General features: G+C 38.6%; 1 protein-coding gene across 1 annotated transcript in view; it reads left to right on the top strand.

The window, feature by feature from the left end:
* The window catches only part of ASAP1 (ArfGAP with SH3 domain, ankyrin repeat and PH domain 1), a 142,148-nt gene that overhangs the window by 29,104 nt on the left and 97,278 nt on the right, over positions 1–15,766 (top strand). The window contains exon 3 of the mRNA XM_031056749.1: positions 107–236. Within this exon, the coding sequence (XP_030912609.1) occupies positions 107–236 (130 nt within the window). The remainder of the gene's footprint in view (positions 1–106; positions 237–15,766) is intronic.

The following is a 15,766-nucleotide window of genomic DNA, read 5'->3' as shown; positions in this document are numbered from 1 at the left end:
TTTTTCGTTGTCTTATTTTTTCCCCCCACCTTTCCCCTCGAAACTTGGCTTCTTCTCTCTCCGGATCTGTGTGCCCGGCTTCTCCTGGGCTTTACCGGTGGGGCAGGATCATGCCGGACCAGATCACCGTGTCGGAGTTCATCGCCGAGACCACAGAGGATTACAACTCCCCGACCACCTCCAGCTTCACCACCCGCTTGCAGAACTGCAGGAACACGGTCACGCTGCTGGAAGAGGTAAATCGTCCACATCCCACACCCTATCCCCTGTTTTTTACCATTTTCCCTCTTTTTTGTTCCTCTTTATTAATTTCTTTTTCTGTATGCCTTTGAGAGAGCATCAGGGACCGGGCAGCACCACCCGCCCAAATCCACAGGAGCCAGAGGCGTTGGTATGCATGTAATCTGGTCTTTTAATTGTGGGACTTTGCCCTTGTGTTGAGCTAGTTACAGAAAGCTTTCCTGCTCTGGCGTCTCAAAGATTAGTGCGTAAAGCAGTTGTCTGAACTTAAATGTTGCTGTGGTACCTCTTGGTGTTTTCAGTGTTGTCAGTTGTTGCAGTAGAAAAAAATGCGTGAATGTTGGGATTTTCAGAGGGAAGATGAAGGGTGAGTTTTGTTTGAGAGCATTAGCAGAGGTTTTCCCCAGCCACTCATTACATCAACTAAGCACAGAACTCTGCAGAAATCTGCCAAGGGAGACTTGGTTTAAGAAATGAGGTAAGGATGAAGAGGTGAATGTGGAGAGAGGGAAATAATATGAAAACAGAATTGGTGGAAGGAGAGGAGCAAAATAATGCAGCAGAAGAGATTATACGGTCTCAGCACTTCAACCTTGAAGCCTCAGTGCTGGGGTTTTTTCATGCTTGTTATGAGCGTCATTTAAATGTTCACCCTGCTCTGCTGTCAAATAGGAGCATGAAAATGGGTAAACTTCCAGAGCTGGTTTCCAAGGAATATCAGTCCACTGCTTCCTATTTGAGGTTTCAGAGTGATTTCCTATGGACTAGGTCAGTGGTTATGAGGAAATGTCTTCCAAATGACTTTAAAAGAAGACAGTGTACAGCTCTTCTCTTGCCCTGTGCTTGCTTGAAGGTCCAAGCATGATGACACTGAAAGAAGACAGATTTTTGCTATTGTTGCAGAGGTTTCAGTTAGTTGTTGTTTTGGATTATAGACTTAGTTCATCAAGTATTTGTCGATTCTTCAGGAGCCAGCGTGTATCTAGGAGATGGATTTAATAGAGTCTTTTAGTTCTGCTAAATGTGTTGGCATGAGCAAAACATTTGGTATGCAAGGAAAGAGTATTAATTATTTAATTAATTGTTTTTGCTTGATAGTCTTGGGTATGGAAATATAATGCTACAGGATTCAGATCAGCTGAAGTTTTAATAGAAAAACTGCCTATGTTCAAAACTGTAACAGCGCTATTGTGTGGGGCAATTGACAAGAGTGATTGTAAGTTCACATTTAGAATTATCTTTTTTATTTTTATTATGTAACCTAGATTAACATCTGTAACTTTTCGATATTTGTAACTGGTTTGGTGTTTCTTTTCTCTTGTAACTAAGCCATGGCCACTGATAGATTTCTCACGAATCAACCTGTTAGGTTAGTGTTTGACAGAATTGCTGCTCCCTGTTCTTAACGATGTGGAATAGGTACAGACATTGATATGCTTATTAGTACACTTGACAGCATGCATAGAGTTAAATAATATATATTTTGTCATCACTGAGGACTTCTAGGGTAAGAATACAGTGTAATGCTTTCATGGTTTGGGAGATATACATCAGTACAGGCTGAATGTGATAATGCCTTTCCAAAGAGAAACAAAATATAGAAGATAAATACACAGTGTTCTTCACTATTTGTGTGGACTGTGTGTATTTAGAAGTTTTTATGTCAGATTTGACAATAAATCGAGGAATAAAGGATGGTGGGTACTTCTGTTGCTTGTATTGCTCTTCTTTGAATTTCTTTTGTTTCTATAACTGTTTTACGTGCCCTATTTTAACTGATCGCAGTTTAAACTGGACTTGTTTTGCATTATTTTTTATTATCAGTAAATGCAAAAAAGCTTTATTTGGTGGGGAACAAGATTTAAACAGGCTCTACTGTACCATGTGCAAAAAATCTGCAACTCTCCCAAATTGATAGTTAATAATTTGCATGGGGAAATACAGTCAGGATGTGGCTAGCAAAAGGCTCCTTTGGAGTCTTTGTGCATGCGAGCTACAATTACAGTGAAGACACGGTTTTGCTACTGCTGCTTTCAAGCTGGGTTGGTTTCTCTACACCTGCTTACCTAAAGCAGTGAGGTCTGTGAAACACGGGATTAAAACCAATGGTTGAAGTGGGTGTTCTGTAGCTCCTGCTGCTGTTGTTGATGTGTTGTGAATGACCTAAGAACTCCTCAAGCAGCTCCTGAACTTCAGTGGTGAGCCTGCTGTGTTAAGGCAAAGGGGATGGTTCCATCCTTGCAGCTGTTTGATTTTCCACTGGATGTTGCATCTGGGCTGGAGCTCTCTCTGGGCTTTTGCAGGCAGTGTCAGGCTCCGTGCTGTTATGGCGCTGCCGGCTGAAGGATCTGAGGTTATTTTACAGCTAATTGAATTCAGCACAACCTGCATCTACCTCTGCGACTATAAGCTAGTTTGTGGATTAACTAATTATTTTCTTTATTCTAAGCAACGTTGCAAACTGGAACTATTTCCTGAACAGAAATGCAAGGGAAATTAAACAGATTTAATGAAAGTTAGTTCTGTTTCCCAGCCTCTGAGTCCAGTGTAGTTCCTGCTGTAGCTCAGATCAGTAGCTAGATAAGAAAAACCTTTTCATAAAGAATGTGACGAAAAAGAAGTGGTTTTGTGCAGATGCCTTTACCTGATTCTGTGAAGTTATTAAAAAATTGTGAACTTATTGTTCCTGCATCACAACTAACAAGTTTTCTGAAATAATAAGAGGTGATGGACTCATTTGCTGATTTTCTGACTTGCTCGTCCATCAGTAGAGGGGCAGTGTGTTCAGCTGGGTGAATTGCTACATATTATCTCCAAGTTACCACTCTTTTTCCTATTTAAATTATTTTCAGAGGAGATTTTGGATCCAGTTATATGCAATTTTGGAGCAAGTTTCAACTGAAAAATCAGACCAGACATGTTTACCGATTCTGATGAGTTTGCATTCAATAAGTTTTCAGTGGAAGGCCTAACAAAGCACAAAGGCATACCTCACAAAATGAGAACCATGAAAGTGCTCCTCCAAAGGACTTCTCTGTTCTCAACTTATTAAAGCAACAGACAAAAGAAAATCTTCCACCCAAACTTTATTTAAATCTGTCATAATATTAATCAAAGACAATAGAAAGAACATGCTACTCTATAGCAGTTTATTGAATAGGAAGGTTTCATGCTACATTGTTTAAAACTACTGAAATTTACGAAGATTTTCAAGTTGTTTTTTTTCCTTTTAAGAGACCAAGCTTAGATTTTTGTCATCCAGTCACACCAGATTAAAAAAAAGACCCTGCCATATTTCTAGCCAGGCTTAGGCGTCTTTAACAGTAATTAACAAAAGCTGCAAGGTTGTTTTATAATATTTTTTTAGAGCATGAGTGTTGTGTAATTGCCTCCAAGTAAACACACATTTTCAAGTTCATTCTGTTGCTAAAATAATAGGGCTTTTTCTCAAACTCATAGAGGGAGAAACAACCATTATATTGTACTATAGGTCAAATTTGAGAGAATTTAGAATCTGTACTCCTTTCTGTTGATTTCTTCAGCATACTCTTACAGTCATGCAAAAAAAAGATATTTTAAACACATTTCTGCATGCAGGTGGGAGGTTTCTTTTATAATGCAACACTTTTGCTCTTTAGAAAGGCTGGGAGAGTTGGAGTTTTCAGCCTCTAGAAGAGAAGGCGTTTGGGGAGACCTTGGAGCAGCCTCCCAGGGCCTAAAGGTTGAGAGAGTTGGAGAGGGACCTTTGACAAGGGTGTGGAGTGTCAGGACAGGGGGGAATGGCTTTAAACTGAATTAGATATAGGGAAGGAATTCTTTACTGTGAGAGTGGTGAGACACTGGAACAGGCTGCCCAGGGGAGCTGTGGGTGCCCTATGCCTGGAAGTTTTCAAGGCCAGGCTGGATGGGACCTTGAGCAGCGTGGTCCAGTGGAAGGTGTCCCTGCCTGTGGCGGGGGGTGGAACTTGATGCTCTTTAAGGTCTCTTCTGACCCAAACCATTATATGAATCTGGAATGATCATATGAAGAGGGAATTATTCCATATGTAAATGGATGGCTAATTACTTTTTTAAAGTAAAAAGCCTAAATGGTAAATACAGACAGATCACTGATACAGTCTCTTAAAATACAGCCTCTGCTTTGTTTTGACCAGACACGCTTTTATATCCACAGAAGCTCCATGATTTGTATTACTCAAATAGATTTTGAAAAGTTGATTTTAATCATTGAGTTAATATTACTTTGTGAGCTAGCTGGAATTTTTAGAGAATGATGACATCTGTTCTGAGAATAAGTAATGCACATGTGGGATCACCACAAGACTGTCTTGATTATCATTCTGCTGTGTCCCAGCTCCAGCTGAAAGGACATCTTTGCACTCAAGGGATAGCTCAGTTATCATGACCAGGCAGTTCTGAGTCTTTCTCTTAAAGTAGCAGATGTTGTGCAGGACTGTCTGGAGACAGAGATTAAGCTTAAATATTTAAATTCTCTTTAGTCAGGCTGGTAGATATGAAGGGACAGCTAGAAGCTGATGATAAAATAAAGAATAGCTTCAGTTGGGATGATGCTGATTTTGCAGTTTAATGTCTGTTTTGCTGTTGTGCTTCTGTAATACTTGAGCATCTTAAATGATTAATGTTATTTCTTTCTTTCTTTTGCACTTGAGTGAGAAGCTGAAAACTCAAAATGTGTTTTCTGACAATTAGATTGGCTGCAGATATGTTTGCATTTTGCTTTCAGGTTTTGGTTTTGTTATGTTTCGGTTTTTAATTAAAAAAAACCCCAACCAACACTATTCCTGCAATGATTGTTGCTCATTTTGTTTCTCACCGTGCTGATCTGCCTGAGCTTTTGTCAGTCTAGGCTGGTCCTATAACAGATGTGTGCGTATACATCACTAAAAGAATGACTGTCTGGCTTCTGCTCAGCCTCACACACATTTTGTTGTTCTTGGTGCAAGTCTGGTGCAATGTAACAAAGCTTGAAAGGAGAACTTTTCTCATGTTCTTCTTCATGTCATGGATACATCTCTAAGATTAGAGATGGGAAAGGGGAAAGTATGGGGTTGTTGGTTTTTTTGCTTTGCCTTTTTAAAAATTTTTCTTTCAAAATGTGTTGTGTATGAATCATTTTCACAGTTTCCCATATGTAGCTTTCCCTGTGGGCTTCAGTTTATGCATTTATTTCTTATTCTACTGGGAGGAGGGACGTTTGGCATGAGGATGAGGGGACAGCATTTTTCCTCCTTATAATTTTGTTGAAACTTGTGTAGCACTGAGACTGTTGTAACATCAGATCTTCTGTGGTGATTTCATACCCTTTTCCATCCCAAGACCCTTTTCCAGTGACAAAGTGTTCTATCAAGGGGGGCAAATGAAACCATACATGAGAACAGGAGCATTTCCATTCTGAAGCAACTTTTGCTGGTATTATGCATAGACTTTGTTCATTACCCTGGGCTGTGATAATGAGTAGGATCTATTTTGTGTGTGCATCAGGAAAATAGAAACATTGAAAAAATTTCTGTCACTTAATTTCTTTTGAAGCATCACCTCTATATAATTACAACAAATAAATTATAACATACTAATCTTTGTATTTCTCCATGTTTTAAAATTAAAATAAATTTTTATTTTTTGGAGGTGAATCCAGGGAACTCCAGCAGCATTAGACTTAAACTCAGCTTTTCCTAACTTTGTAAATTATTACTTATGGCAGTTAGAAGCAGTCTTGCATCATAGAGAGCTTTGTACTTCAGAGCTGGTTTTTTATGTAACAGACCATGAGCAATCTTCAGTTTTTGAGGAAATAGGCTTTTGATAGCAAACCATCCTAAAAATAACGGATAAGAAAAATTTATTTGTGCAGTTAATAAAACTTAGGACAATTGTTGCTGCTTTTGCATTGAATGACAAATTGCAACAGAGATGTAAAGATGGGGATGTGAGCATTCTGAAATACAGAGGCCACAGTGGGAGCACATGGGTGACTCTGGATCACAATACTGAAAATGTGATACAGATGGAGTTGACAGCAGTGTATTGTATTTAAAATGCAGCTGAGGATGCTTTTATATTTGCATGCTACAGTATTTATTCATTTAGTGTGTAATCAGTTTTACCCTTCATTTGATAGCAGTCAAAGCATTCGTCTGTAATAAGCAGGCAATCTCCTTTTACTTAAATGTGACTGATGTTAGGAAAACTAAGAAACACTCACTAGTAGCTCAAAGTTTCAGTCATGGCAGATGAATTCGCTTTGCCTTTTGAGAATTTGTATTAATTTTAGGCATATTTCTGAAAGTACTTAGTGCATTTGGTACCTCATATGTTTTTTTGGGAAGTATTGCTTCTTGTTTTGAACTCCCAACAGGCTGCTTCATGTTTACTCATCAGTTAGGAAGCTGTGAAAGTGCTCTTTGGTGCACTCTGTTCAGTATGCTGTGCAGATAAACCCTGACAGAGTGTGTACCATGTAGTCATGGGAACTTGGCCCTGATGGAGGGGAGACACTTAAAGTGACATAACTTAAAGCTGAGTTTAATGTTTAGGTTTGAGTCCTGCGGAGACATCTTCCATAGTTAAAAAGCAATAAAAAAGTACTTTGAAGAAAACAGACTGGGGGATACAACCCACAAAGCCATGTTTGTATTTCAGCAGGGTGTCACTGAAGGACTGCACGTGAATGGTTCAGAACAGAATGAGATTGGTTGATTTAATTTCCAGTATGTTTCTTACTACGAAGAGTAAAGCTCAATTTTCATAACTGTCTTTGTGATTTGTAACAATATGAATAAAGATGGCTTTTAATAATTTTAAACAGCAGATGTGAAGCAAATTTACAGAGGATAATTGTAAGAAAGATCATAGCATCTCATTTTGAATGGAATAGTGCCTTGCAATAAAACCATTAGGCAGAATCAAGCTGAGAATGCTAATTATCAGTATTGTTTCAAGTGCAAAGGTAGGCAATATAAGCATATTCTAAAAAAAGGGCTCTCAAGTAATAGCGTTTTTATATCTCATGGAAAACTTCTCAGAGTCCAGTTAGCAGCATATTTTGGTACTTCTCTTAGAGACTGTTCAGCCAGGTTTGTTTGATACTGGCCAGGAGGTCTAAAGTTTACTGGTGAGTACAAAGGAAAAGCCTTGAGATAATGGCATGAGTTTCCTTTCCTGAAGGAGTGCAGCTGGATTTCCACTCCCTGCTGAGAAGTGCAACAAACAGTTATTTTATATTTCTAAAGAGAGAGTGTTAATCTGTGTTATTTATCTATAGCTATATGTAATGGGATGTAAATATTGCTATCAGTGGGCTAATGCTAAGCTTTTGTATAAGCATTGTGACAAGCAAGATTTTGGAGTACAGTGGGCTTGATTGTGGTGATTATGGATCCTTTAATGATCCTGTGAAAAAGCAACAGAATGTAAGGATTCCATTTCCCCCTTTACACGCAGAGATGTGCATGTGGGTCCACGTGGCCTTCTTGTCTCTTAGTCAGTGGTGAAAAGAGAGGCCTGAAGTTCTACTGTTGCTGTGGTTAAGCTGGAAAGTGTATGCTTTTTCTTTCTTTTAAATAGCCACCTCTATCTTGACCTTTCTTGTTTTATCCTTCTTGTTACATTTCTTAACGGAAGAAATATAAAACTCTTTCTGATGCAGAAATAGAAACTTACAATGCCAGTAGAGTATTTTAATTTCTTGGTTTTGTCTTGGCTAAGAGCTAAAAATCAGTATGGTGCTGGAGGTAACTTCTGCTAAACAAGAGTCTGTAGGGCTGTCAGACCTTAGACATGGTGTGCTCTGGGAGCCTTCTGTCCCAGCTGGTGAGAGATAAGGGATCTGCAGGGTGGGTGGGACATGGGCTGGGTGGCCAAGCCCAGAGGGAGGGGAATCAATGAAGCAAAGTTCAGGTTGCAAATGGCACCAGTGCCTTTCAGGATCAGTTTTGGGATTAGAGCTATTTGGTGTCTTTTAATTGAGTGGATGGTGGGCTTGAGTGTGATCTCATCAAGTTTATTTGGACCATACCAAGTTGTTCAATGTGCTGGCAGCAGTCACCCTTCAGTGGGTCCTGGAGAAGTGGCCTGATACAGGAGGAGCCTTGTGTGACTCATTGAAGAGAAATATGAAATCCTGCCCCAGGGATGGATGGAGCTGCCAATGTGCAGCAGTACAGGCTGGCCAGAGGACAGTTTTCTGAGGAAGAGCCTTGGACTCAGGTGGATGAGCTGTTGAGTGTGGGTTCACAGTGACGAAGGCCAGCCACGTACTGTGGCGTTAGTATAAGTTGCAGCCAGAAAATAGTAGTTCTTCCCCCCTGTTAGGAACTGTGAGACCTCATCTAAAGTACTGTGTTTGGGGTTCATCAATACATGAAAGAAATTATAGACTGCCACAAGTCCAAGTAAGGATCACCAAGGTGATGAAGGGCCTAGAGCACATCATTTCTTCAGCCTTAGACAAGAGACTAAGGGAAGGTCATATGGATTTCTCCAAGTATGTAGTACATGTAAAGGGAGAAAACTGATAGAGTAGAAATTCTGACTACTTTTGAGAAGGTTTTGAGGGGGTGTGTTTGTGGTTTTCTCTTATTATTATTTTGGGGGCTTGTTTGTTTTGAACCATGAGTCTGGTGAACAAGTGCTCAGAGAGAATGTGAAACCTCTTGTCCTCAGAGACATTCAAAACTCCACTTGACTGTAGAAGTAGGCTCCTTAAAATTGTTTGGACTGCATGATTTAATCTTTTAGAACATAAGGAGGCAGGGTAAAGTGGTTGTTTAGTTTCATGAATGTGTTTTTGTGTTTTCAGGTAGGAGTTTACAGTGAGCTTATTCTTGGAAAAAGAGCACATTTAAGCCTAATAAAACTAGTGTAAGAAAATGGATTTTTTTTTCTTTCAGAGGGAGACTGCTTTAATAGAGAAAATGGGATACTACTCACACCTCTGCAAAAGTGTAGTTGAAAAGCTTATCAAATTTGAGGCTTTGTGTGATTTTTAGGAGTAGTTTGAATACTTATTGAATGTTGGAAAATTATGTAATTCTTTTTAAATGACCAGTCTGTAGTTCTAGAAAGTCAGCTAATTTATTCTGTAAAGTTATAACTATATTAGAGCTGAACTATGTCCCTGCTGGGTTAATTTTTATTATTGACTTTTCTTTGTAGGAAGGTGATTTGCATTTTGAATTCTAGAGCTCCCACCTTGAATTTATTATAACAATTTCCTTTCTTCTTGTAATATATTTTACTTTTCAGGTAAATTATCTTTTGATTTTTTTTATTCTCAAAGCAAGAATTTTGGACAAGGGGGAAATACACCTGAAGAAGTGTCCTTAATACAAAACTTAATCTTTTCCGTAGCACTTCAGAAAAACTTACTAGGGATGGGGGAGGCAGGAAAGAATAAAATATACCAGGTTTTGTTTGTTGGGAGAGTTGTGTCTTGTTGTGAGACTGCACTAGGATTTAGATATCCTATTTTGATTAGGTTTTAAAAGCTTAATTTTCTAAAATCATAGAATATAGGGATTTTTTTTTTCCTAATGGCTAATCTAAACGTACTATATTTCACTTTGAAGCCATTCCCCCTTGTCACTACATGCTCTTGTTGGAAAAAGTCTCCAGCTCTGTTGTAGCCTCCTTTAGGTACTGGAAGGTGCTATAAAGTTCCCCTGGAGGCTTCTCTTCTCCAGACTTAACAAGCCCAGTGCCCTCAGATTGCTTTGATAGGAGAGGTGCTCCAGCCCTCTGATCATCTTTGTGACCCTCGTCTGGACTTGCTCCAGCAGGTCCATGTCCCTTTTCTCTTGGGGACCCAGAGCTGGACACAGCACTGCAAGCAGGGCCTCACCTCCTCCAGCCTGCTGGCCACGCTTTTCTTGGTGCAGCCAAGGGTACAATTGGCAACTGCACATTGCTGCCTCATGTCTGATTTATTTTTTTTAATTTTTTTTTTGACAACCAGAATCCTCAAGGCCTTCTTGACACTGCTTCTCTCAATCCATTCATCCCCCAGCCTTTTGATATAGGGAGTTGCCAGGACCCAGGTGCAGGAAGTTAAGCCATTGATTCAAACACTTTGGATGTGGTCATTGAGCCAATTCCTTATCATCCAACCTGTATCCATCAAAACTGTGCCTCCCCTAATGAGTGACAAGGATGTTGTATGTGACCATGTCCTAGGCCTTACAGAAGTCAAGGCTGGTGGCATAAAAAACACATGACAATCAAATGAGATGAATGCATTGCTCATGCAAAACAAACAAAACCATTCTAATTAATACTTCTACATGTCAGTGTCATAGGCTTGAAAGTACCGCACAATGAAAGTAGTTGAGCTGTTCTGTGCAGTGTGTAGTGAGGAAATGAAGACAGCTGTTAGAAAAATGTAATGTTGATGCTAAAAGCAACTCAGGATGCTTTTGTTCAGTGATGACAGAGTGCCTGTTTACAACCTTCAAAAACTGTTAATTGTCAGCTTATGAATCTGTTGAATTTTAGTAAAGTTAAATGATGCCAGGATGAGTATAACAGAGTGTGAAAATTGTGCCAGGCTGTACCCCGTTGTAAGTAAGCAGGACCATGATGGTCCATCCCTGTGTTGTTAATAATGTAATATACAATGGTAATGGTGTTTGTGAAATCAGTGGGAATGGATGACTTTTAACTAAGAATTCTTAAGGAGGTAGCTTAAATCTAAGATACATGGATGCTGTTGGTTGTGTTTTGGCTTTGTATTTTTCTTGCCTCCCTAAGTGTCAAAATTATGGGGAAAATTGTTAAATGAAGAGTGATGATGCTAAGACAAGGCAAGTAGGATATCCTGACTATGTTGTCCAATCTCTTATATTGGAAAAGTATTTATATTATCTGTGTTAGTCATGAAGTTGAAATGTATTAAAACAGACAATGAGTTCATAGAAGACAAGAATTTATAACTAACTAGAAATAAAAAGTTGAATGAAGTTGCCTTAAATGTTTTGACAAAGCTGTTTGTTTTTACTGTAAAACTGGTCTCACACACTGCATTTTCCAAACCTTATAAACGATGCTTTGATTTCTTTTGCAAATTGTTCTTCATATGAGACTTTGCCAAAATTAAACTTTTATTATTTGATTTGGGGAAAGCTGCTTGGGCAAAACAATAAAATTTTGATTCTTTTGCAAGGCAGATGGATATATATATTTTAGCTTTCTAGTATATTGCCATGGCTGCAGCACTCAAGATGGTATAATTTTTAGGGGATGTTTTGTGGTGGGGTTTTTTTTGTTGCCCCTTTGGTTGGTTGTGGTTTTTCTTCCCCCACCTCTAGTCTCTTTCAGGGAGGGATGAAAGAAGCCTAAAGAGACTCTTTGATGTTAAGACCTACTTAAATTATTTTTCACTGTTACAATACCAGAACTGTCTGCTCACAGATTTGGAAAAAATGTTGGTATTCCTTAGGTGATGTGATTCAAGCATACAGAGAAGTAAAATCTTTTGGGGTGGGGTCACTTGCAGAAGCCCAAGTGCCCAAATATTGTCTGCTCACTAGTACAGTTATAAGGAAAGAGATGCTAGATCTCTCTAAATCCTCCTTTTTAAAAATGTTTATAATCCTCTGGTGGCAGTTTTGTTGCCAAGCTTTCACAGGAAGTGCTTGGAAGGAGACCTTGTTTAAACTGGCAGAGAAAACATGAGAAGAAATGCCCTTTTTTCTTTGCTGACAGTTTGCAGGTTTAATGAAGCTCTTTGCTGCTGACTTAAACCCTCAGATTCACTTCCTGCCCTTCCCTGTCTCCCCATTTCATTTGAAGTGCTCCATATGCTTCCTTGCTTGCTTTTTTCCACCATGTCTAGAACAGGTTTTTCAAATTTTTTTTCTGTGGTTAAAACAGCTCTAATGGTGTTGCTTTACTTCAGCAAAGCCTACTCTTATTTGCTGAACTCATGTGCAGTTTAGTACAGCTTCCTGTTTTTCACATCCTATTTAATTAGGCAACAAGTTGCAGCAAAGCAGTTTCCTTTAAAATGAATCAGTGAATATTGTGCATATTGTAAATATGAAAGCAATTCATGTCTCTTTGAATCTTAAAAACCGTGGGTATTTTTCCGTAGCTTTAATGTTTGTGTGGAAGGCCAAACCTGGTTGCATACAAAGCAATTTTCTCCCTTTCTGTGTATTCCTTTTCAATTTGATTTGATTTACTTTTTGTTCTCTCCTGCTGCCTTTTGATGGTAACAAGAGCTGTCCTGCCTTATTTTTTTCTGTCATGATCTCAATTGCTTCATGACATATAACTTGTTCCTACAAGTAATGGTGCTACTTCATTGGGTCCAGATGAGTGTATGCCATTAGATAACTCATCAATAAAGTTGACAAGTACTTATTAGAACTGTCTCATTTGTCTTGCAGTGAGCAAGGTATAGTGTGATTGTTCTTATAGCAATGCAGCTGTTTCTTTGAATCACTCCCTGTGTGTTCCCTGTGAGAAAAGCAAAGGGAAATGAGGAGTTAATACAATGTAGCTGGTGCAGAGCACCGTTCATATTATGAACCTGGGAAACAATTACAGACTTGGGCATTAATATGAAATCAATGATTGGTTCATGACTCAAACTGGGAAATTACTGGGTGGAGTGATGACATTTTGCTTGTAGTTGAAGTATGCTGAAAGCACATGTACAATGTGTACAAAGATATCTGGGTGGATGCCTTTTTGATAGAGTGATTTTGCCTGTTGTAAACATGCACCTGGACCTTTGTCTGTGTGCCAAAAGTTAAACCAGAAGGTTGTGCTTTAGTCTTACTTAACAGGACCTTTTGGAGTATCGTTCTCTCATCAAGTTGCTGTATGACTCTCTAATTTGAAACAAACCTATAATCTTGTGGTAGAGGAGGAAAACCTGAACTTTGTTCATCGTTTAGGAGAGCTGGAGCTTGGCCTGAGGCTTTAAAAGTAAGTAGATGCACCTGTAATGAATGTTATTAGGTGCAAGAAACACCCTATGTGGTGTTAATGATTCCTGTATGTCAGTGAGTGAAGTGCTGTGTTTGAAGGACTTCCAGTCATTATGGACTGTTCTACCAACCTGCTGAATAATTCTACCATTTGGGGAGTTTATGGTGCTTCTGCTGGAAGACTTTACAAATCTAGTTAAAGCTTGACCATGATTGAGACTTTTACAATAAAGATTAGATCACTCTGAATACAGCTGTAGATGAGTTGCATGTATAAAAGACTAGGGTTTGATAGTGTGAATTTTTAACTATTGCTTATACATGCTGAAAGTCTTTTTAGTGTTGTTTCCTGTGTGTGAAAGCAAGTGTGGGAAAAAGAAATTTATATCTCTTGGTCAGCTGAATGCTAGAGTAGTGGGTTTGTCCCTGTCCAGTTAATGAATTTTTCTGAGGTAATAAAAAAATCATGTAGTGTGTTTTCCACATGACCAGTAATTGGAATTTCTTAATTTCTGAGAACTTGCCTTGAAGTTGAGTAGCCTAGCTGAATGAAGAGAGTACTGAGGCCTCCATGGGAAGGCAACTGAATGTATTAATTGACCATTGAAAACTTCATAAAACACTGGTGTACTGGACACTTAACCTTAATGGAAGATCTTGACTCTGATTAGGTCATCTTAGTGTTTTTGACAGGGCCCCAGGTAAATTTATTCATATTGCAAAATTCTGAGTTATAGCAGAGTCTCAAAAGAAAATTTAAGATTTCTGTTTTCAATGTAGGATTTGAGTAGCATGTAGTTTTAATGGGAAGGAAAAATATGCAAGCCTAGAAGTTTATAATGAAAGTAGACTGAAAATGTTTTAAAAAGCAGTTCACTGAGCACCACTCAGCCTTTTGGGAAGCTGGGCTGGGATAAATTAAAATGGAAGTCTGTAGAGACAGATGGTCATTTAGGGATGTGTTTTACATGTGGTAACAATTAAGATGTGAATGGAGCCTGCAACTGGGCTTCTGTGTTCTGTACTAGCCTTACTTTTTACCCTCTGTGTGTCAGAGTAAATTCACCCACATCAATACAAAAAATGTACACACACCTCAGAATGAAACTGAATGGAGCTGCTGCTTTTCTGTGTCTGTGCTGTGGTTTCTGGCCCATGAAGCAATGCACATGCAGGATATAGACAGCCAGTGCTCTTTCTTCATCAATATGGGCATTTAGTTTGAATTCAGCTGATGCATAAAGAGTTGACCCAGGCCTGTCACTTCTCTCCTGAAGCTTAAAGACAGTTGGTAAGTTTAGGGTTGTATAGAATCATAGAGTGGTTTGAGCTGGAAAGGACTCTCAAAGGCTTCTATTTCCAGTGTCCCACTAGTGAAAAGGAAGATCTTCAACTGGTTAATGAGCTTTGGTTTATTTGACTGCATTGTAGTCTCAAACAGGCTTCCTGTAATCAATGGGTTTGTTTCTATTGGGCTTTTATTTTATGGATTAATCTTTGGAACAATTTTGACCATTCTTAGGAAGCTTTTAACTGAGTTTGAAGAAGTCCTACTTCATATTTTGTGTGCAGTTTTTGAAGCATTTTTTTTCTTCTTTTTATTAGTAATGGAATTAACAAAACAGAATACAACAATATGTTGGTTGAAGAGATAGTTTATGTAGAAAAATGAAAATGTGTACAGCAGAACAATAGATGTGCTCCTCAAGTGCATATGATACATGAATGTAATGAGTTGTGCTGTCTTGGATGTTGCTTTCCAAAAAATTGGCTGAGATATGTGATGAAATATAGAGCCGAAGGTAGATAATGAAAGTTTATGATCATGTTCTAGGATCTGCTAGGGATCAGGTGTAGTTCATTACTTAATGAGTTGAAGCATCGTGGTATTGCTCCAAAATGTTAGAGTGATAAAACTTTCATTTCAGCTGAGGAACGGGTAAGCAATGTTTCAAAACTTCAGCAGTATTAAAATTTAATTGAGCAGTATTTTAAAAGAAATTTGATTAACTTCTGCTCAGACTTTGAGCAGAACATTTGGATAGTACTTTCCACCCAACTTTCCATCCTTGTATATCTTGTCCCTTCTTGAAGGGTCTAGAGTTGACTGATATCAAGTCTGTGTGGATGGCTCTTAAATGCTTCAGTGCTTGTAGCAAGACCTCCAGAAGACTTAGATAACAACATTTTCTATAAAAGCTGCTTATATTTTGCAGAAATAAATGTATTATTCACAACTTGGCAGATTTTGATTTTGTGGGTAGTTTGTTCTGAAAGACGGTGCATGTCTCTGTAGATTGTACTGGTTCTGTCCTAGTCATCCTGTTGTTAATTCTATCCTGTTATCCATTTTTGTAGCTGCATTAAATTAACATAGAGCATCTGAGACACCCTGGCTTATGTGAACACAGTAATGAGAAAAGTGAATGGTTAGGAATTGAAACACACATTGTGGGTGGAGAAATGTGCTATGATTGAATCAGTAAAAACTGTACTTGCACTAGATATTCTCAAAACTTGTTTGGTTGTCAAATTTTTCTCCAGAAATTGCCACCACATTGAGTCAAATCATAAGT

Source organism: Geospiza fortis, unplaced genomic scaffold, assembly GCF_000277835.1.
Source record: "Geospiza fortis unplaced genomic scaffold, GeoFor_1.0 scaffold111, whole genome shotgun sequence".
Lineage (NCBI taxonomy): Eukaryota > Metazoa > Chordata > Aves > Passeriformes > Thraupidae > Geospiza > Geospiza fortis.
Note: the sequence above shows the minus strand (reverse complement) of the source record. Positions and strands in the feature narration are given on the sequence as shown.